The following is a 23,131-nucleotide window of genomic DNA, read 5'->3' as shown; positions in this document are numbered from 1 at the left end:
CAAGATTTTGATCGCCCATTGGTGGCAGATCTAACTATTTTCTTGAGGCTTGCTCGCCTGTCAACGGTGCATGTTTACATTTGTGATACCGTTTGTAGGCGCCGAAAGCAATGAGATTTGAGCATCGCATCCACAATCCATACAAGCCACTTAGCCAAGCCAAGTCTTCTGTCAAGGTCATATGTTGAGCGCCTAGGTAGGCAATGCTCCAAAACAACCATTTTCTTGGCCTTGATTTTTAAGGCCAGCCTAGTGAGACAACGAGGATTTAAGCCAAAGTCTAAGCTATTTACAGGATCTACAATGTTGAAAATTAAGGTTCAACGTTGAAAACATGAGGAATTTTCATTTTGCTTTGGACAATACAATATTGGATATGTGAGCTTTGCCGCACATGCATGCGTGCGTGCGTGCGCACACACACAAACACACATTCACACACACACACACACACCTACAGTTATATAGTGGGAGAAGGTTCATGTGGCCCGTCCTTTGGATGAGGCCGGAGGGGAGGGAGGGGGTCTGTCATTTTTCCATTGGTTGCTTGGCTCCACGTCAGGAAGCAACTCTTGATCACCTCTAAATCCCCTTCCTCAAGCAAGACTCCCTCCTCTCACCCAAAACCCCTTCCCGTCGTCCCGATCCAAGCCCTCGCCTACAGCACCTCTTCGGCCCCCTTCCTTCCCTCCCCTTTGTTATCTCTTGTACTGGTAGCCACTTTGGCTAAGAAGGTTATTGGGTTGTTGCCTCTTATTCTCTTGCTTTTTGGCATGAGCTTTTAGTTCCTTTTGAACGTGCATTTTCTTGGAATGCTAGAGATCACAGTCATTTTCATAATATTTTTTTTTCTATCATTCCTATCCCTCATCGTGCAAAATCTGATTTCTACCTCATTTATGCGCCCCTGACTGATCTGTCTTTCCTTTCGTCGGCACTGAGAAAAACAATACACTCTGTCATCTTTCTTGAGGAAAGAGGCGCTAAGAGGTTTCCTTGTGATGTTTAGCTCTAGGGCTGGGTTCACATTGAGGAGGCGGAAGAGAGGCTCCAAAAGTTGCTTTTCCGGGTGGTGGAGTTAGGTAATACACACTTCCGCCACCCATTTGTTCACATAGAGGGTGGAAGGAAAAGTCACTCGATTTTCTTTCGCCGGCTTCTGTGAACATTGGGCGGCGGCGACGGAACACAGAGTGAAATGAAGAAGCATTTAGCATTTGCATCAATAAAGCATAGTACAAACCATAGCATAAAATTTAATAAATTGAATGCATATGTTACAAAAGCTCTAACTTGAAGATGATGATGAATCTAATTTCTCTAAAGCCTCATTTCCAAAAATTTCTTGGACATTCCTCCGTGCTTGCTCTTTGTACATTGCCTTTGCAATACTGTCTCGCCTCTCAGAGCCTACTCCAAGGTCATTGGAACCTCCTTCATTGCTCCCTTGGACACGCTCCATAGCCTCCTCTACTTCGACTTCCCGTGTTGCCATAAGCTCCATCATGGAAGTAGCACCTGCTCTTCGATCCTTTGTTGCACGCCCATCGTGACCCGCCAATTCTGCTTCTGCCTCCCGCATCTACTCCATATCAAAAGATTCTCCATGGTGGATACAAAGGTTGTGAAGCACAAGACAAACTGCTACAAGATCTGGCACATAGCGTAGATTCATGTCACATCTTTTTAGCAAAATTCTAAACCTTGCCTTCAACATTCCAAACGCTCTTTCAACTGGCATCCTTGTACTAGATTGAATGAAATTCCAGTAGTACTTGAGACGTGATAGCCCTTCTTTGCCCCTTTGAAAGGCACTAGCATATATGGCCGTGCCGGATAAGCGCAATCACCAACTAGACAATAGCTGCCTAGCTCACCTTTTGCACATCTTTGACCTAGCTCACTTCTAGTGAAATTTTAGGAGTCATGCACTGATCCGGCCCATCCAACATCATAATTCCATATTGAACGATTAGCAGATACGGTTAGTTGCAGCAAAATAGAGTGGAAACCTTTTCGATTGAAGTAGTCGACATGGTTGTCCCTTGGTGCAATGATGGGAATGTGGGAACCATCCATCGCACCAACAACAAAGGGGATTCCTCTTGCAGCCTCAAACTCGCGCGCCAATGTCGCAAGTCGAGAGCTTGTGGGCCATCTGATGTACAAATCCCTAAGGCCAGATTTCTCAATCTCCGTGCAAAAATCAAGTACAATTCCACAAGATGTACTCTTCGCATATCCATAAGTGTCACCGAGGCCCAAGAGACCATCTCCAATAGCAAGTCTGGTAAGAGTGATTGCTACTCTATCTTCTATTGGCACAGCCTTATGAAAGTTTGTGGATTTCTTATGCATGAAGGGTGCAAGCTTTCCACAAAGGTAATTGAAGGTTTCTTTGCTGACCCTCAGACGCCTCTTGAACATGTTGACATTGTAAGCACTTAAGAGATAGCATCGAACAAAGCCTTGTGGACGTGGGTATGCCCACGCATGCCGTCGTTCATGACCACTCCTTCGGTTGGCGATCTTCTTGAGGCTTACAGACCGTGCCATGCACTCGCAAACATGCAACCAAGTTTGCACCATGGTCTCATCATTGCGAAAGCTGGGTTCCTTTAGCAATTCATAAATGGCTAAAGAACACAACCATGCACAAGAGAGAGTCATTTCTTTGGATATGGCCATTTAATCCTGCGAACACGTTGAAATGATGCAAGATATTTAGCACATGGTCCACTTTAATTTACAACATTTTTATCATACTTTGAAAGCTGGAGACATTTTCATACACTTCGGAAGCACAATAATAAAAGATGAAAGCTTTGACAAATTACAACCAAACGGTGGAAAAACATAGAAGCTATGAAAAAACTAGTTGTCACCCCCCCTAGACTCCTTCAAAAAATCACTCATAGTCATGCGCATTGCAGCTAGTATATTGAGCCTCTCCTTCTCCAAGGCAATATTCTCGCTAGCGGTCTCCTTGAGATGCTCCAAGAGAAGTTTCCCTGTACCAGCCATCTCGGCCAAGGACTCCTCGTACTTCGAAGCGACTTTACGGATAGAGGACAGAGTGGGTTGGGTCTTCTCTTGATTTGGAGAGGGGTTTTCTTCTAAGGTGTCACCATTTGTTGGGGTAACATCCTCCATTGTGGATGAAGAAGCGTGGCTAACAGGAGTAACAGTGGCTCTGGCGTGGTAGTATTCATCCACTATGTCGAACCATTTGCATATGCCTCCTATCATTACCAGAAATTGAGTTATGGGCTTTGTCCTGACGGTATTGTTGCAATACTGCTTGCCACTTTTTGCGACAACTTTCACTATCTTTATCAAAGTCAGGGTAAGTGGCGGCTAGTTTAGTAGCCACCTTTGCCCATAAATTGATCCCTTGCTTCCCGGGATCATTGAACTCCTCATTCATGCCCCCCTGGATATGAATGAGTTGGTCCACCCACAAATCTTTCCATTTGCTTTTCTTGTTGTCGTCGTCGTCATCGTCTCCCAAGTCGATGGTGCTCTTCTTCTTCGAGGCTTTGGGCTTCTTTGTTGCGGTTTGGTTATGTAACACAACCTCTTCATTGGTGGCTTCTTTCCTCTTCGTCGGTTTGGTACGGCTTGCCTTGGGTTGAGAAGCTCGCATGGCATTAGGGGTAGGGTTGGGTGATGGAGTGGACATCACATGATCGGGTTCGGCATCCATATTGGAGTTAGGACTAGTGACACTCAAAGGGGGTGAGGGATGAGAAGGATGTGTAGCCACAGGAGAATGTGGGCTATGAGCATTTAGAGTAGGAGATCCATAATTTGGGGGTCTAAACATAAAGGGAGAATTAAGAGAGATGGAGGGAGAATTCATCATGGCTCGGTAGCCATGAGGTGGCATATGGAAAGAAGGGTGGGGAAATGGGTAGAAAGTGGATTGAGAAAATGGAGGTTGGGAGAGAATAGGGTCGTCGTCTTCCCGTTGGGAGTCGAAAAACTGATTTGGGTTGGAATCCATGGTACCTACAACGCAAAAAAAGAAAAACAATGTTAGAGACGTACACACAAAGTTGAAATCAATGCATGAAAGTGCGAATCGTAGAATTCATAACGACCTTGATGAGTTGATTTGCACCGCCGTCGCCCTCTTAACGCTTCAACCCTACAAGAACGCCATTTAAAAAAGGTTGGTACATCATAGAGCAAATTATGTTAAAAAAAGTTGGTACATCATTCATGAAAAGCCCTCAAATGTAAATGAGCATGGCATTGAGCTTGCTTGAAGAGGCCCTCGAATGTAAAAGGCCCTCGAATGTAAAAGGGAGAGAGAGGCTTCAAATGTAAAAGGAAGAGGCTTTTACTGTGTGCTGCACCTCAAATATGAAAGAACATGATGATCTCCTTGATCTCTGTGTTGATGTGACAAAGGTTGAAAGGCTATAAAATTTGCCATTTTATAAGGAGTAAGGGGGGAGGGGGGGGAGTTCTTTTGTGAACGTTGCACACATTGAGCCGTTTTTATTTTTTTTAGGAGGGAGGTTGGGGGGGTGACTATTTTGGGAAAAGGTAATGCTTGTGAACGTTGGCATGAGGGCCCTCTTTCCCCTCTTTCCTACGTGGAGGGTGGAAGCGCCAGGGGGGGGGGGGGGGGGGGGGGGGGGGGGGGGGCCTTCCGTGCGCTGGCAATCATCAGCGAGCATTGCTACTGCCCACTGTGAATGGCTTCGTTGACAGGGCGTCTCGCTATTGGCTGCGCTAAAAGGTAATCGCTGTGCCGCCGCGCAGTCTGAATCCAACCTAGGTATCATGAAAGATCAAAACATTTGTTCGGTCTATCTTACGTGTGCATAGGTGGGGCAAGAAAATCACGGCAAGACCACGTCCATTGTTTGTGCGCTCAAGCCGCACAACACAAACACGATATATCCTATTGGGCGAGGACACTTGCAAGTCTATCGGCCCTCGTTTCATGACAAGGAGTTGTTTTCACACAATACGAGACCTTCACGCAGTATCTTCACCCTGTTTCGACAGAGTATGCTACATTGCTCGTGACGGCACTTTAGCATGGAGATCCCTCGGAGGTTAGGACACCCCAGACTGTTGCCACACTCATGGAGTATCCTTTAGTGGACATTGCAGCAAACATCTTCATCATTTGCCTCACATCTTCGGCTTCACGCAGTTTGTTCATCATCAGGTGCTGAGAGGGGGTGTTAGATTTGCATCACTGTTTTCACACAAGTCTAGGGCACTTCCTTGTACGGCTAGTGTCTCTGGACTTGCCACCCATAGCATAGGTTGTATCTTGTTCGAAGGCCCGAGTTTGGGACCGGCCATCTACTTGAGTTGGGCGCCCACCTTGGACACTAATTTATATAGGGCGAGGGGGGTACACATTTCATTATCATCTGACATTGTACGGGTCTCTTGTTCTGGTAGTCATGGGGGGAATGATCGCCCCCTCTTCCCTACTCCAACGTTTTGGTTTATGGTCTATTCTCTCTCTCTCTCTCTAGCTGCTACAAGTGGGAAAGTGCCAAAAGAAAGACACACTATCTCTCTCCATCGTAGGTGAGCAACCGCTAGGAGAGGCACCTCTTACTTTCTCTTTCTCTCTCCTTCGTTCTAGGCGAGCCATTGCCACCTGTACTAATAACTCATTTAAGTTTTGCATAATCTGGGGATTTTGTCTCCTTTTGAAGGCATGGATGAAGGTGGAGGGAGAGTTCCTCGGAAAACTAGCGACCAAGAGGCTGCAAGCCATGGTGGGAGCTAGTTTTCGAGGGAAATGACAAGACACTTTCTCAATTGTCAAATGTTGTGGGAGGGGGGACAAGCATAATCGTTCACATTGCTTCAGAGTTATTCCATGTGTTGATTTATGATACGTTGATTGCTCCAAGTCAGCTCATCACTATATCACTCGGGCATGCTCAAATGGGATCAATGGTGGAGGAGGAAAGCGTGGGGCACGCCAATCGTGGATCGTCTGATTTGGCAATGCCCCGAATTTACTAATCTGCCCGAATTTACAAATTTGCCTCGAATTTACTTATCGGCCCACATTTACAATATGACATACTCGAATCTCCTATATTTTAACGAACGTATGCGGTCGTAGTGGTTAGAGCACATGGCTCACAGTGGGGAGGTTGCGGGCTCAAGACATGGGGTGCGGATTGCCCCGAATTTACAAGCCTACCTGAATTTACTTTTCTCCCCAAATTTACCAAATGTCCCGAATTTATAATTGTGTATGTGACCATCCGAATCACCTCAATCGTAGATCTCATTTGAAGCTGCCCGTGCGAGATAGTATTTGGGGGGGGGGTGTCTTTATTAATGTTTTATTAGAGCCGAGTCCCGCTATGTTTTAATGAGATTAGTAGGATGAGTAGTATACTTTTTGAAAAAGATGTCACACATTATTTAACTTTCTAGAAATGCTTTAACCTCATCATTGGTTGCACCATTTACCAAATACCTTTTACTTTGTTTGAGGTGGGTGGAAAAAATAGGCCCTTTTTCATTTGTTGGTACTGAGAATGGAGGGGTAATCCTAGAGAAAAGATCAATATTAAAAGCACTACTAGCATTAAGGAACGTGTCCCTTGGAATGTACTGAAACAAATGTGTGAGCATGTGCCTGCTACATAATGAAATTAAATAAATCCCACAAACATGTAGCGGGACTCGGCTCTTAGTGAGAATTGGGGAAGATCCCCCGTGGTAGGAAAGGGAAGGGGTGTTGCAGACAGGGCGGGCTTGTAGGTAGGTGACAATCGACGAGGGAGGCATGATGAGACATTGAGCGACAATAGCAGCGATGCGAAGGCTATGAGGACACAAGGCTATTGGGTGATAGCAATTGTGATGCAGGGATCAAACGAGGCGTTTTGTTGAGTGCGCAGTTGCATACAACATTGCAAGCATGCTCGACTGGTTACCAAGTCTTCATGTGAGTTATGATACCAAGAGTGTCAAGTTCGAATCCTGCATCCCATTTTTGAAGGGTAGGAATATCAAGTATACCTCAAGTGGGAGGAATCTTGCGAGTAATGAATAAATCAAGGAGCAAGCCAATAGGTGCCGTAACAGCCAACGATAAACCTAAAAAATAAATAAATTCATGAAGAATCTTTGGAGATTCTCTCTCTCTCTCTCTCTCTCTGATGGGACATGTACGCACCCCAGAGGGGATATCTGACTTAGTTCACTCCACTATCGGGGTGAAACAGGGTTGCGCATTGTCTCCTACTCTATTTGGTATGTATGTTGATGAGGTGTCTGATTACATTGACAGAGAGGGTGATAGAGGTGCCCAGCTGGCAGGGACGTGGATCCCATTGTTGTTATATGCTGATGATATTGTCTTGATCTCTGACTCACCAGAGGGTATGCAGTGACAGTTGGATGCATTACATAGTTTTGCAGAGGATAGTGGATTGTCTGTAAACCTTGGTAAAACCAAGGTCATGGTGTTTAACACCACACCGCAGTGGATCAGGAGATCGGCACCGACCTTCACGTATGGTCAAGAGATTGTGGAGTATACAGATGCATACACTTACCTTGGGATAGTCTTCACTGGGCCGAGGTTTTCTTTGGGGAGAGCAGCAGAGACTAGACTGACCAGAGCTTATGCGGCCTTGGGAGGCTTGGAGAGAATGTGTTCGCAGGTTCAGTTCCAGGAACCTCGGACAAAGTTATGGCTCTTTGATACTTTAGTAGCCTCAGCTATGATGTATGGGGTACAGGTTTGGGGACCTTCTGTAGGCCAGGATGGTTGGAGACGTATGGAGTGGCCCTTGGTATCTATGATCTCACGATTGATTAGAGCCAAGGCCTCCGTACCTCACGCGATCATTCGAGCAGAGCTAGCTGCCCCCCCCATGGAGATTGAGGTGCTTACCAGATCAGTGTCCTTTGTGCACAGCCTATGGGATACTACTAGAGACAGATATGCTAGACTGGCCCTTGAGTCTTCCAGACAGTTAGCTCTACAGGGGGACACTTCATGCTGGTATGCACAGATGACTTCATGGTTTCAGACGCATGGCTTCACCATGGACAGGTTGCCCCCTTTCCAGTATTCTCTTCAGGCACCCTCGCTGTCTCTTACACGGGTGGAGATCACTAGACTCATTCGTCAGGACTTGATCCAGCTCGACACCAGGAGGACATGGATAGAGCCGCCTCAGGAGTTGAGCACGAAGATGGCTTTCTATAGAGAGCATCTTCTCCACCTCACAGGAGATGGGTTTGTGATTCGACCCAGCTACATGGACACACATATGTCTCATGGTTTGCGTTGTGCCATTGGTCAGATACGCACATCCTCACATCAGCTCGAGATTGAGACTGGTAGATTCAGAGGGATACCAGCAGACAACAGGATATGCCGATTATGCCAGAGAGAGCCAGAGACAGAGTTGCACTACATATGTCATTGCACAGTGTTCTATGAGATACGGGGGCGTTTCCACTGCTTATTCAGAGAGGGTTTTGGTCCTCTATCTAGGGTCATGAGTTATGAGGATCAGAGATGTCTTGGACTATATCTACTTGAGTTACACAGGTATAGAGACACTTTACTGGGGAGAGCTAGAGAGAGGCAGTCCCAGAGACACATTACAGATTTCTTTCACTAGATATGGGACAGCCAGAGGAGCAGCCACCACTGCAGAGCTCGTCCCACACTCATTCGACCACTACTGGCACTCTGATCGACCGAGCATTGGAGCTACAGAGATACAGACGACCGCGACTGAGGAGAGGAGCTACACAGCATCGACGGAGACTACAACAGAAGATTCGAGCCATACTCTCTCGACATCCAGAGTGCAGATGAGGATGGATCCTCACCATTTCTTCCATCTTTGTTTCACACACTGTTACATCCAGTTTACCGGGTACCTATTGTATCAGCTGATACACCCACGTAGTTTTAGATTGTAGTAGTAGTAGTAGTATTTTGTTCCACTTCTAGTTCTTCTCTAGTTCTTTTGTACCCAGACATGGTATTAGATTCACTATTTTGTAACTGATTGGTCTCATAGGTCATTTTGGCCTTTTGAAGACGTTAATATAACATTTCATTTCATTTCATTTCTCTCTCTCTCTCTCTCTCTCTCTCTCTCTCTCTCTCTCTCTCTCTCGTGGCTCTCACATATACTTGCATGGCAACTACACTGCGTGTTTTTGCATGCGACGACACACACATTGGTAGCTCTCTCATATGCTTGGCAGCTACACTACGTGTTTTGGCATCTGACGGTCCCCCCACCCCTCGGTGGACCCGTTTGGGATAATTGATGCCTACATGCAAGAAGAAGGTCAAGGAGGGTGCTTGCATACGAAGGTTAGAGAGGCATAGAGGACCAATCTAGATACAAAGGAAGGGAAAGGGGAGAGGGAGAGATACAACTAGGTGTCAGGATGCCCCTTGCGAGAGAGAGAGAGAAAGAGAGAGAAAGAAGAAGAAGAGGAGCATTTTAACGTCATAAGAAACTATCCCGAGAGAGAGAGAGAGAGAGAGAGAGAGAGAGAGAGAGAGAGCGAGAGAGAGAAATAAGAAGAAGATTGTTTTAACGTCGTAGAAAACTTTCGCAACAGACCTTAAAGATCTATCTGACGAGGAGAGTTAAACTCAAGACATGTTATGCAAGAGAGAAATGGTATAACCAATCTACCACATTTGGGTGATAGAAAGGTTATACCATTTTCCTCTTTTTATTAGCACACCCACACACCAGAGAAAAAGATTGTTTTAATTAACATCGTAGGAAACTATCCCAAGAGACTTAAAAGATCTATCCGAAGAGGAGAGTTGAACCAAGACGTGTTACTTCAAAAAGAAAAAAAAGAGAGAGGGGTTTGGCAAGTCGCTTCCCGGGAAGGAAAGTGAGGTTGGAAACAATCTTGAAAGTATTGGTGATATTTTTTTTGTTGAAAAGAATGAAATGATCTAGCAGGTGTCAGGTTGTGACTGGATTAGAGAGTTTAAAGGTCCATTTTCGGTAGTAGAGAAGATGACGTATTGTTCCTGGGTAATGAAATGATGTAGCAGGTATCAGATGATGATGGCTAGATAGAGAGTTTAAAGTCCATTTTCTGCTTTTTGGAGTGTGCTCAGTTGCTTATGTTTGTGAAAGCAGAAAAAAGAGAAGAGGAGGTGGAGCTTCGGCAGGTCGAAGGGAAGGAGTGCAGAGGTTAACGCTGTGAAGGAGCCCACAAAGGATGTTAATGGAGACTGCGATGAGGAGCATAGCAAGCATGCAATGGCGGTGGCAGCAGCGACAGCTGCAGCAGCAGAGGCCGCTGTTGCAGCTGCCCAAGCGGCTGCTGCAGTTGTCCGATTAACCAGCAATGGCCGCTCTCTCTACAACAATGGTGTTGGGCGGGAAGAATGGGCTGCAATCCGGATTCAAACTGCCTTCAGAGGATACCTGGTGCGTCTCCTTGCGAAGCGTGTACTTATTAGCACCATGTAATTCTCTGCGTCTCTGCATTTGTGCATTGGTACAACATCGGCACATACATGTTCCAAACTGCTTGTAAAATTTAGCTGTTGGGTTGTATCTGTGTGCACATGATTACAAGGATATGTACATCTGCGTTTGCAGGTTTACCTCTTGTCTGTTTGTGTGTGCAAGAGTATGTATGTATAAAGCCACGAGCATGTCTATGTAGTTTTAGACATGTGAAATGGTGGATGAGTCTGTTAATTTTTATCCTGCCATTTTTAATGCAGGATTAATTTTTGTACTGAAATAACATTACATATATGGGGATTTGAATAGGCCCGGCGTGCCCTCCGGGCTCTCAAGGGACTGGTGAAGCTGCAGGCCTTAGTGCGAGGTCACATTGTGCGAAAGCAGGCTGCAATTACGCTACGATGCATGCAAGCACTGGTTCGTGTGCAAGCACGCGTACGCGCTCGCCGTGTGCGCATGTCTGAGGAAGGGCAAGCGGTGCAACGCCAGCTCTTCTACAGGAGGCAGCAGGATAGCCGTCCGAGGAGATCTATGGTACTAGCCTGATTTTAATTTAAGCCATGCCATATGTATCATAAGGATGGAATGTTGATGCTTAATATTATATATTGCATGTCCTCTCAGGATCGGTGGATAAATAGTTCAGGGGCAGAGCTTGAGCTCAAATCAAATCATGGCTTGTCGAAGCGTGACAGAGGGCCTACTAATGAGCAGGTAATTACCTTAAAGATTGGACAACTATCTGCACTGTTCTGCCTTCAAACTGAGGCCTGTCAATTTCGTTGCAGCTGCGGAGAGGACAGACCAAGCTGCAGAACTCGATGGTCATTGACTGTGAGCCAGACAAGAATCACTGGGGCTGGACATGGCTGGACCGCTGGATGGCAGCACGCCCGTGGGAAAGCCCCTATTTTGACGAGCTCATGAATGACATGATGGATGCTGACCGTGACGACCTTCCTGCGAAGATCGTAGAAATGGACACGGGTCGCCCACGCATGGGTGCCCCCCTCACCACCAAGCGCCGCAATGGCTCCATGTCTGAAACTGCCTCTGTTGAGCCAAGCATGGTGTCTACGCCTCACCAGCCACCCATCTCAAGCCCTTTTGCAGCGGGCCGCGCTATCCACCCAGCCCTCTACACTGGTACTGGTCCCACTAGCCCGTCTGGTCGCCTGTCCACCCCGAGCCCTGTGTCTGATGGTGTGGCTCCAGCCACCATACATGACATTAGCCCTGTTGATTTTCTCATCCGCACTGAGGCAGATAGCGTCCTGTCCACCGCCCAAAGCAGTCCACGCTATGGCTCTACAACAGGCGGTAGGCGGAGTGGCTTTGGCACACCCCGGGGTGATTTTTATGAGGATAAGTACTCGGAAGACCTCGGCCCCTACCCCAATTACATGGCCACCACTCAGTCTGCAAAGGCAAAGGTCCGATCACAGAGTGCACCCAAGCAACGACCAGACCCACCCGAGCTAACGAAGGTGGGCCTGGGCTCAAAGAAGCGGCTCTCGCTTCATGAGGGTGTCCGTCCCCATCTCAATTCTGCAATGGCTGTACGAATGCAACGCTCGTCGTCGCAAGTCCGTGCTGCCGTCAAGGGCTTTCAAGCAAGTAGTGCTGCTGCCCCTCTTCGCCTGGACCGCTCCTCCTTGTCTGTTCGAGATAGTGACACATCTTCTGTCAATGGTGACTACCGCCGTTCCTTCAAATGAGCACCCATCCCCTCCCTTGCCTCTTGTAGTGTGTGTGTATACCTTTGTTGTTTAAACAGAGCTCAACCTTCATTTTATAGATGTAGACAGACAAGAAATGATACAACTCTAATTCATTTGTCATTTGCTCGTTCATGGTTGTGGGGGTGACATTGTCTTTGTCTTTAAGGTGCTAATGGAGATGCTCTTTCAGACGTTTGCCTTCACTGAGCAACAAGATTTGAGGCACACTTTTCAGAGACCTGTAGAGATTAAGCCTCTTGAGAATATTCTTGAATCTTTTATTTCATTTTTCTTGTATCAAGTTGAGTGTATATGTTATATGGATTGTTCTTACGAGGATATTTTGTGCATTTGTGATGATTCATGTGTGATGCTCGATACTTATTGCGCTTCAATATCGAGTAAACAATGGTGTCGCAAACTATCTCCATAGACCATTGTCCTTGTGTAACATTGACATTATGCATATAATTTTTGATGTTGGATGAGAACCTCAGTAGTTCTTGTTGTATCGTATGGATTGAGGTAGCCCCTTTCAGATATACTTTGTAACTAAAAGATTTGCATATCAATACAACGGTGGATGAATTTAGAGCTGTAGGTTTCACCCTTGAGATCCCAAGAGCTTTTTTCATTCATAGTAAGGGACCCTTGTTTAAGTAGGGTGGTTGCGCTATATCACAGTTTGGTCTAGATATAGCATTTGGCCCCAATACAACGATGGATGAATTTAGAGCTGTAGGTTTCTCCCTGGAGATCCCAAGGGTTTTTTCATTCATGGTAAGGGACCTTGTTTAAGTAGGGTGGTTGGGCTATATCACAGTTGGTCTAGATATAAAATCGTTTAGTGTGGAGTAATTCACACTTGGGTGTGGACTCTCATGTCTGTCGATTTATTGACAGAATTTACACTAGGTAATTTTTTAAGGAACTTTTTGCAATCTGAAAGTAACATAAAGCTATTCTTCCTTGAGTTTTGTGTTAAGCTACATATGTAATATCTTGAATATGAATAGCTTTAGAGGAAGAGTTACGATGGTTTAATTTGTAGCCTAAAAAAAAACCATGGAGCCTCTAGGGGTCTCTTGAGATTTAAGTTAATTGAAGACCAGGCAATAAAAGGAGGATTGTGGACACATTGTATGTCATCAAAATAGTGGGGGGACAAATTAGTTTTACATTCCCTAATGGCCTCACGAGAAGGGGAAGGGGGGACCACTCCAAACCTCCAAATTGTTCTCCTTTTCAGTTTGGTTAGTAAAAAACCCCAAAACTGTAAAATGTAAACTTTCTTTTAGCATTCAAAATTTCTCTCTTTAAAGCCCTCCCAAACCTATTTTATGATCGAAAAATCTTTTTCTTGACATTCAAAGAGAAAAACGTGTACCCGAACACAAAAAACTTGAAATTTTTTCAAAAAAAGTTAAAACGTCAATTTTTACTCTCCAAAGCTCCCTTACATCTATCCCATACCTAAAAGTGAATTGTTATCTTTGGAACCCATTCCTCAAGCTCTCCTTTGCAATCATCACACATATCCTCCACTCCAACATTCTCTCTTTACTACGACATCCATTGCAACACCTAGGAAGCTCCTCTCATTTTGGCACACCAAGCTAGCATACTCTCCTTCTCCCACTCGCATTGTAACAATAAGCATGCTCATGGGAACGACCATCAAAAGCTTACCAAACCACACAAGTGTAGAGGAGGTTTTCTTTTTTGGCAATGTGTACATAAGCGTATAAGTTAAGGGCAAGGCCTCAATAAACATCCTTATGAGCTTAAAAATAAGAGAGGGGATAGCATATGAAGCTCAAAAGAGGCGCTAGGGTGGAGGTGGAGGAGGAAAGAGAGAAGAATATGTAGATGTGCAATACAACTATTCAATTTTCTAACTAAGCACTTGCATTCTTCATTGATATATGGATGAGGATATCATGGATGGTAACGGTAAAGAATTTTACATATGAAATTCACAAATGTGCGATGAAATACAACTAAATTGATTCATATTCCAGAAAGGATAAGGTAATGATTGAGGCCATTTGCTATTTATAAAACATGAGGCACTTGGATTGCTTTGCTCCATGTCATTGCATGGCATGCAAAGAAATAAAGTTAAAGAAAAGTCTTGTTTCTTGAAAGCATAAACCTTTATAAATCCTTTTTTGACCTCCAAAAGTGAAATATGTGCACCCAAAAACCAAAAAAACTAAAAATTTCTCAAAAAATTTAAACATCATTTTCTACTCTCCAAAGCTTCTCCAAATTTATCCCATACTTGAAAAGTGATTTTTTCCCAGTAGAACCCATTTCCCATGCTCTCCTTTGTTGTAAACATCACACTTATCCTACACTTCATTGACACCCTCTACTATCACATCCATTGCAACACCAAAGAAGATTCTCTTTCTTCTCTCCCCCTACCTCCCATTGCCACACCAAGCATGGGTCATCCACCTTCTTTATCTCCACTATAGCACCCTCCCTCTCCCACCCTTATTGACACACCACATAAAAAGGTTATAGGAGACAAGGTGCCTGATGCTGATCGGACTTGACCTTTTGGCCCACCAAACAACCACGAAGAAAGTTGTCCACATCCTTCTTGAGCCTTAGCCAATAAGAAATATTTCTTTGCACCTTTTAAGGTGGTGTCAATGGTGCGATGCCCCACAAAAGGTGGACAATTTCACTCTATCAAAACCTTGTTCCTCAACCCTTGGGTAACACACAACATTGTCTTGTAAGCATTAAATAACCTTCCTTTAGAGCATAGCTTACAACTGTCTCCCCACTCTACAACCTGTCAACGATGTCTGCAAAATCTACATATATGGTATTTCTCCTTCTCTCACTTACATTGTAGCAACAAGCAAGCCGAGGGGATCGACCATGAAAACTTACCAAACCGCGTAAGTGCAGTGGAGGGGTTTTTTTTGCAATGGTTCATAAGAGTATAAGTTAAGGGAAAGGTTTCAATAAATATCCTTATGAACGTAAAATTATGGGAGGAGGTAGTGTATGAAGCTCCAAAAGAGGCACTAGGGGGGAGGGAGGGCAAAAAAGGAGGAAAGAAAGAAGAATATAAAGATGCACAATACAACTATTCAATCGTCTAACTAAGCACTTGGTGCCATGCCCCACAAAAGGTGGACAATGGTACTCTATCAAAACCTTGTCTTCAACCCTTGAGTGACACACAACATTGTCTGCACATTAAATAACCTTCCTTTAGAGCATAGCTTGCAACTGTCTCCCCACTCTACAACCGGTCAAGATGTCTGCAAAATCTGGGTCTGTGGTATTTTCCCTTTTGTCACTTGCATTGTAGCAACAAGAAAGCGGAGGGGATTGACCATGAAAAGCTTACCGAACCACGTAATTATAGGGGAGGGTTTTTTTTTTTTTTTTTTTGCAATGGTGCATAAGTGTATAAGTTAAAGGAAAGCCCTCAATAAATATCCTTATGAGCTTAAAAGTAAGGGAGGGGATAGAGTATGAAGCTCCAAAAAAGGTGCTAGGGGGGAGGGAGAGAAGAAAAGGAGGAAAGAAAGAAGAATGTAAAGATATGAAATACAACTATTCAACTGTCTAAGTAAGCACTTACATTCTTCATTGATACATGAATGGTAATGAAGGAGTACGAGCGGAAGTGCGACGCGAGAGAGTGCGCGAGAAGAAGAGCACGACGATATGGTGAACTCGCTCTACTGTAATGTGTAGAGCATAGTGAGTTCTTATTAGGTTTTTACAAAAGAATATGTGTACATACCTGGCGGCCCGCCCACTTACCTGGGCGACCACATTGGGCTTTATACCCCAACAACCTCCCACTTAAAGTCCAATGTGGTACTTTAAGTGTGAGAGAAGCTACTATACAAGCTAATATACAAGAGATGTAGAGAAGTGATGTACTACCCTACACCTAACTGCTTGCGAAAATGCGCAAAGCTCTCTAAGGGAAGTCCTTTTGTAAGTAGATCAGCAGGATTTTCTGTGGTGTGAACTTTGACAAGCTGAATTTGCTTATCCTCGAGCATTTCCCTGATGAAATGATACTTCACATCCACATGCTTTGTCTTTGAGTGATAAACTGGATTGCGAACCAATTGTATAGCACTCTGACTATCACAATATAACACAGGCATCTCTTCTTTGATTCCCAAATCTGTTACTAGTCGATTAAGCCAAATTGATTCTTTGCATGCCTCTGATGCTGCAACATATTCAGCCTCTGTAGTAGACTGAGTAACACAATCTTGTAATCTAGAACGCCATGATACTGCTCCACCAGCCAATGTAAAGACATACCCTGACGTAGACCTTCGGTTGTCTAAGTCACCTGCATAATCTGAGTCTGTAAAACCCTTTACACTTAGCTCCTGACTCCCATAGCATATACACATACTCTTTGTAGCTTTCATGTATCTCAATATTCCTTTCACTGCCTCCCAATGTTTCTTGCCTGAGTTTGACATGTATCGACTTACTACTCCCACTGCAAATGCAATGTCTGGGCGAGTAGCAATCATTGCATACATCAAACTACCCACTGCAGATGCATATGGAATCTTATCCATTTCAGCCTGTTCTTCCTCAGACACAGAACAATCTTGTTTGCTAAGTTTCACATATGGTGGCAATGGAATACTCAATGCCTTTCCCTTCTCCATATTGAAACGTTGCAAAACCTTGTCAATATACTCTGTTTGAGATAACCAAATCAACTTCTTTGATCTGTCTCTCTCAATGCGCATACCAAGTATATGACTTGCCTCACCCATGTCTTTCATGTCAAACGATTTTGCCATCTTTGACTTCAAAGCTGAAATTTCTTCCAAGTGCTTGCCAGCAATTAACATGTCATCCACATACAAAATAAGGATCAGCCAACTGCCATCCTTAGCCTTCTTTGTATATAGACAGTGATCGAACTCACTACGTTTGTAGCCTTGAGAAAGCATAAACTTGTGGAACTTATGGTACCATGCCCTCGGTGATTGTTTTAAGCCATAAAGACTCTTTAACAACTGGCATACCAAATCTTCCTTGCCTTTCTCAACAAACCCTTCTGGCTGCTGCATGTAAATTTCCACATCTAAATCACCATGCAAGAACATTGTCTTGACATCCATTTGGTGCAACACCAAATCTAATATGGTAACCAATGCAAGAAAGCATCTCAATGTAGTCATCTTGACCACCGGAGAGAAGACTTCATCAAAGTCAATGCCTTGTTCTTGCTTAAAGCCCTTGGCAACAAGCCTTGCTTTGTACTTTGGCTGACTATCATGAGCAGTGAACTTATACCTGTAAACCCATTTACAAGGTAGAGCCTTTTTTCCCTGTGGTAATTTAACTAGCTTCCATGTCTGGTTTTTATGCAGAGCCGTCATCTCTGATTGCATGGCCAATTGCCAATTCCCGGAGTTCTTCATGTACACTGCTTCCTTGTAACATGAAGGCTCATTGCAATCAGGCAGCATGACATAGTTCATAGATGGAACAAACCGATAAGGAGGTCGCGTGATACGTCCAGATCTACGCAAAATAGGTGGCTCAGTCTCAGCCACAACCTGTGGTTCCAATCTATCCTATCCTTGCTCCTCTTGAGCCCTGACATTTTGTCTTGCACGTGCAGGTTCATCTTCTTGGAAGACAACTCTTCTAATCTCCTCAACCCTCTCTGGTTTAGAATGATATTTGGATTCATTAAAGTGAACATCATTGCTGCGGATAACCTTTCTGGATTCGGGATCCCATAGTCTGTACCCCATCTCACCAGAATTACCATAGCCTAGAAAGATGCACTTTCTACTCTTTGGCTCAAGTTTGTTCCTAAATTCCTTTGGAACGTGAGTATATGCCTCACAGCCAAAGACTCTGAGATGCTTGTATGAGGGAATTTTGCCTGACCATACCATCTCTGGCACTGAATCCTTCTGCAAAACCTTGCTAGGAGATCTATTTATAAGATGAGCAGCTGTTGATACAACTTCAGCCCAAAACCCATTTGGCAGATGTGCATTAGACAACATACTTTTGACCTTCTCTTGTATGGTCCTATTCATCCTCTCAGCAACACCATTTTGAGGAGAATTGTAAGGAGCAGTAAGTTCACGTTTTATACCTTTTGACTCACAAAAGTCCTGAAAGGCCTTTGAAACATACTCTCCACCATTGTCAGTGCGTAAGCATTTAAGCTTCTTGCCACTCTGATTCTCCACAAGTGTCACAAACGTTTTGAAAACAGTAAATGCTTCATCCTTGTGCTTGAGAAAGTAAACCCATACTTTCCTCGAGTAATCATCTATAAATGTCATAAAGTAAGAAGCTCCCCCTACAGATAGGTTAGGCATAGGTCCACACAAATCACTATGAACAAGTGCCAACTGTGTATCTCTTCTACTGCTTCTATGCTTATGTGGCTGCTGTGTTTGCTTACCATACAGACAATGTTCACAGAATTCAAAATCATTAAATGAAAAGCCAAGAAAATAACCAGAATGAGATAAGATTTCCATTCCCTTCTTGGACATATGTCCTAACCGGCTATGCCACAAAGAAACGTTCGGCTACTCGGTTACATTGATTACATTTTTAGAGACATTTGATACATAAATCATGTAAAGTCCTCCAGACTTTACTCCATGTGCTACTGTCATAGAACCCTTGGATATCTTCCACATGTTCTGTCCAAAAGTGGTGACGTAGCCAGCATCATCAAGTAAACCTGTGCTGATCAAGCTCTTTGTAATTGCGGGAACATGTCTCACATTTTTCAGCGTGAAAGAAGAGCCATTCTGAAACTTCAATTGAAGATCTCCAACACCTAAGATCTCACATGTCTGCCCATTGCCTAGCCGAACATGATCTTTAGTGGTCACATAAGAGGTAAACCACTCCTTGTTTGGAGACACATGAAGTGATGCCTCTGAGTCTATAATCCAGTCACTCAGTGCATTTCCATCAGATGCTGTAAGAAGAGCTGAGTCCATTGTATTCTTCAAGAAGTAGATGTCTCCTGACACTAGACTGTCATCCTCTGCAACAATGTTTGTCACATTTATTTCTTGAATTTTTCACTGAGGACTTGTTCTTCTCACCATGGTCTTCAGCTTTCTCTTTGCCTTTTTCTGCTTTCCATTCTCTGCAGTATCTTTTCATGTGACCCTTCTTGCCACAATGGTAGCATTCTATGTCACTCTTGCTTTTAGCACTGCGAGACTTGCTACGAGACTGATTCCTCTTTCCACCTTTGTACTTTTCTTTGGTCCTTCCCCTGACAACTAAGGCTGTTCCTTTGCCTTTGTCCATTGTCTTTCTATTAATTTCTTTAGTAAGCAGACCACCTTCTACACCTGCTATGGTCAAACCATCTGGAGGTGCATAATTACTCAAAGCTGTGCGAAAAGTGTCCCAACTTTCCGGCAATGTGATCAACAGGAACATAGCTCTAATAGGTTCATCAAACTTGACACCTTGAGCTGACAACTGACTGTAGATGGTGTTGAATTCATTCAGATGATTGGACATAGGTGTCCCTTCTTTCATCTTCAAGTCAACAAGCTTCTTAAGCCAGTATATCTGTGAAGCTGCACTCTGCTTCTCATAAAGATCACTCAACTTTGTCCATGCTTCATAAGTCGACATCTCGTCTGCTACATTGAAGTAAACGCTTTCTGCCAAAGTCGGCATAATGGTAGAAAGTGCCAATTCATCCATTTCGCTCCATTCATCTTCGTCCATATCTTCTGGTTTTATCCCTTTGAGCTTTATAGGTTTTATCTGCTTCTTTTGTACCAACACGTGCCAAATCTGCTTCTTCCACAATGGGAAATTGGTTCCATCCAGCTTCTTGATATTGTAAAGAGCAGTGTCCTGTGATCCAGCCATAGCTACCCTTCACAGTAGTTTACTTTCCTGGAAAAAATTCGGCAGAGTTTCCCCTGTAAACTGACCTCTGAACCAATATCAACCTGTCAAATGAACCAAGAAAGCTTCAGATTCTGCAGAAATTTCGGCAGAGTCTCCTTTGTAAAATGGCTATGGTGTACTAAAAAATAGACCAAAAAACAGCTCAAAAACACTGTCTCTCTAACACTGTAAGCTGCGGGTAAACCTGTCCTGCATCTGTACTGTCTGTCACTGTCCTGTCTCTATCTTGTAAGCATAGACTGCGACAATGCCTCAATGGCAGTAAAGCAAAGATACAATCCCAACTGTCTAACTCACAGTCAATACATCCTAGCTGCCTATCTAAGGGTGCTCGAGGGATCGCTCCAAGACCTGTATCACCGAAAGGATCTCAACATTCGAGAATCCTCCAGCTCAATAAAATCTCACTCGACCCTCAACAAAGGCTGCAGTAAATCTGACAATACATAGACTTCCCACAAAGTCATACATCCATAAATTTCCCACTATATGTTGTAACCGCTGCGGCGGTTGTTTGCTGCGTGACTCACAGCCAGCAAACCCTCAACAGACATACATCATCTCTGACAATACATCCCATGTGGAAGTACCTGCAATGTCAGGATGAAATCTAGAATATCAAGCAGCAAACACAAGCTACCTGATGAACTAGTGGATGTCGCCTACAGTCTGTGTGTAGATGCGCCCGTGTTGTATGTGACACACCTCCAAGAACTGTGAGCCGTCCTTTGATGTGTAGACATCCACAAATCAACACTCTGGGAGTGCCGATATCCTCAGCACCTGCAGTTGTAGGCCAAAACCCCAAATTTGCAGAGTTGGACCTGCACCCGCCGAGACCACGTAATCAAAAATGGCCTGCACAGAACTTTGTCGAAGCCGATCGGTGGTCGAGATGACCTCAGAATGAAATTCTGTGAACACCAAGCCCATCAGGTTCTCCCATAGGATTTGGGGCCGTGTCTTCGCCTGTCGAATCTCACTCCAACCTGAGCAGGTGACTCTGGCTACCTGCAAATGCTGCCCCGAGCCTCGATCTGAGCTCTAATACCAGTTGAAGGAGTACGAGCGGAAGTGCGACGTGAGAGAGAGTGCGAGAAGAAGAGCACGACGATATGGTGAACTCGTTCTACTGTAATGTGTAGAGCATAGTGAGTTCTTATTAGGTTTTTACAAAAGAATATGTGTACATACCTGGCGGCCCGCCCACTTACATGGGCGACCACATTGGGCTTTATACCCCAACAGGTAATGGTAAAGAATTTTACCTATGAAATCTACAAATGTGCAATGAAATACAATTAAATTGATTCGTATCACCAACAAGGACAAGATAATGATTGAGGCCATTTGCTATTTATAATACATGGGACACTTGGATTGGTTTGGTGCATCTCATTGCATGGCATGCGAATGAATAAATTTAAAGAAAAGTCTTATTTCTTGGAAGCATAGAGCTTTTAACAAAATTTATAAATCCTCTTTATGATCATAATCAACATGATTGCAAACCTTACATGTAAGATAGAGGTCAAATACTTTTCTTGCCCACTGATCATATAAATGTAAAAAGGGGGATCATAATTACCTTGTACATGTGGTAAATAGAGATTTTTCCAAGATGCTTTTCTCATAGGTGGCATGTCTCCTCTTATAAAGAGTGAATCCCTTGGAGCAAGGTCCTCCTACTTTCCTCGTACTTTCCTCTACTCCACAAAGCTGGCTAAAGGAAGAGGTCACTGTACTTGCATGCCACAACACAAAGAGGTGTAGACGGTGAGTGGATGCTACAAGAGTTAACCAACGGTGCTTGGATATACATGCAACCATCTGCTACTAGCTCTCACTATGTTTGAAATTGTGAAAACGTGCACCATCAATTGAAAAGAAATCTCCTTGTCTTTAAGAATCACAAAGACAAGGGGACCATAGCCATTGTGCAACATGTTTTCCAATGTCAAGCATGCAATTGCAATAGCCTACTCAATTCCCACCACATTGTGAATATTTGGTTTAAGAATACAAACTTGGGTGTGAAGCAACATTAGAATTTTTTTTTTGGCTACACAATATGTGTTTAGTTGCTTTTGGCGGTAATATTTTCATCTAGATTGGTGGAGGAGCAGAGCCACTTCATAGCCTCTCCGAGGCTAGATACACAAATATTGGAGTAGCAATTTTCACACACCTTTGTCCAACCAAGTTGGTTCAAAGTAGAATTTTCTTCTATTCACACTCGTATATTGCCCTTCCTACTAAGCAAAGTTATGGGAAGATTGAACCCATCAAGGTATCTTCTTTATTAAGTATAGAGTGACCACAACCGGATTTATGGTCGGTAGCATCTTTCAAGATGGTATCAAATGTCCAAAACTCCTTGAAATATCTATCAAAGCTTCTAGGTATACGGACTTGAGTTGTTGTTTGCTTGTTCATTGTTTTGTGCATATCTTCAAAGAGTTTTCATTTGTGGAGACAACCACTATGTTTGTATGCAATATGTACTCTATGATAATTTGGGGAGGCTTATGTATATCCAAAAATACCCATTTGTATTGAGCTTGAACAACATGGAGCAACTTAGTGGATCTATTGTGAACAAAACTTGTTCACAATGCTTTGGAATACGAATGTATCTTGCACATCTGTCCACACCCGCCTAGAGTTCACTTAAATCAATCCACTCTTATCTTTGCGCACAATTGCATTAGGGCTGCTGGTAATAACTTTGAACCACTTGACATCAAAGATAAAAATATCAAACTTCCTAAAGATAATCTTCAAGATGTCTTGGATGTAACCAAATTATTTAAGCTGGCTAGTCTCTGTGTTCTCATCCCTGGCACTACTCCTACTTTCTTGGATGAAGCTTACCCTAACACCACTATCGAAAGTGACCCTTTGTTCGTCTATTTTTTGCACTCTAAAGTGTCTCCCATGCGACCACAAAGCTCCATATTTGTAATACTACAGCCACAA

The 23,131-nt window shown here is 43.8% G+C and overlaps 2 protein-coding genes across 3 annotated transcripts in view; one reads left to right on the top strand and one right to left on the bottom strand.

Moving 5' to 3' along the window:
- Nucleotides 1–12,338, top strand: part of LOC147436953 (protein IQ-DOMAIN 18-like) — a 13,790-nt gene extending 1,452 nt beyond the window's left edge. For both annotated transcript variants that reach the window (XM_086486345.1, XM_086486346.1), the window contains exons 3-6: nucleotides 10,149–10,442; nucleotides 10,794–11,021; nucleotides 11,112–11,201; nucleotides 11,276–12,338. In XM_086486345.1, the coding sequence (XP_086342471.1) occupies nucleotides 10,149–10,442; nucleotides 10,794–11,021; nucleotides 11,112–11,201; nucleotides 11,276–12,205 (1,542 nt within the window). In that variant the 3' untranslated portion in view covers nucleotides 12,206–12,338. The remainder of the gene's footprint in view (nucleotides 1–10,148; nucleotides 10,443–10,793; nucleotides 11,022–11,111; nucleotides 11,202–11,275) is intronic.
- Nucleotides 2,761–4,454, bottom strand: LOC147436954 (uncharacterized). Its single transcript, XM_086486347.1, has 2 exons — nucleotides 3,589–4,454; nucleotides 2,761–2,852 (listed from the first exon to the last, which is right to left on the bottom strand). Exons 1-2 carry the CDS (start codon nucleotides 4,004–4,006, stop codon nucleotides 2,761–2,763), a joined length of 510 nt encoding a protein of 169 aa, XP_086342473.1. The 5' UTR covers nucleotides 4,007–4,454.
- Nucleotides 12,339–23,131: the final 10,793 nt, after the last annotated feature.

Source organism: Adiantum capillus-veneris, chromosome 17, assembly GCF_014529385.1.
Source record: "Adiantum capillus-veneris isolate H3 chromosome 17, ASM1452938v2, whole genome shotgun sequence".
In the NCBI taxonomy this organism is placed as follows: Eukaryota; Viridiplantae; Streptophyta; class Polypodiopsida; order Polypodiales; family Pteridaceae; genus Adiantum; species Adiantum capillus-veneris.
Note: the sequence above shows the minus strand (reverse complement) of the source record. Positions and strands in the feature narration are given on the sequence as shown.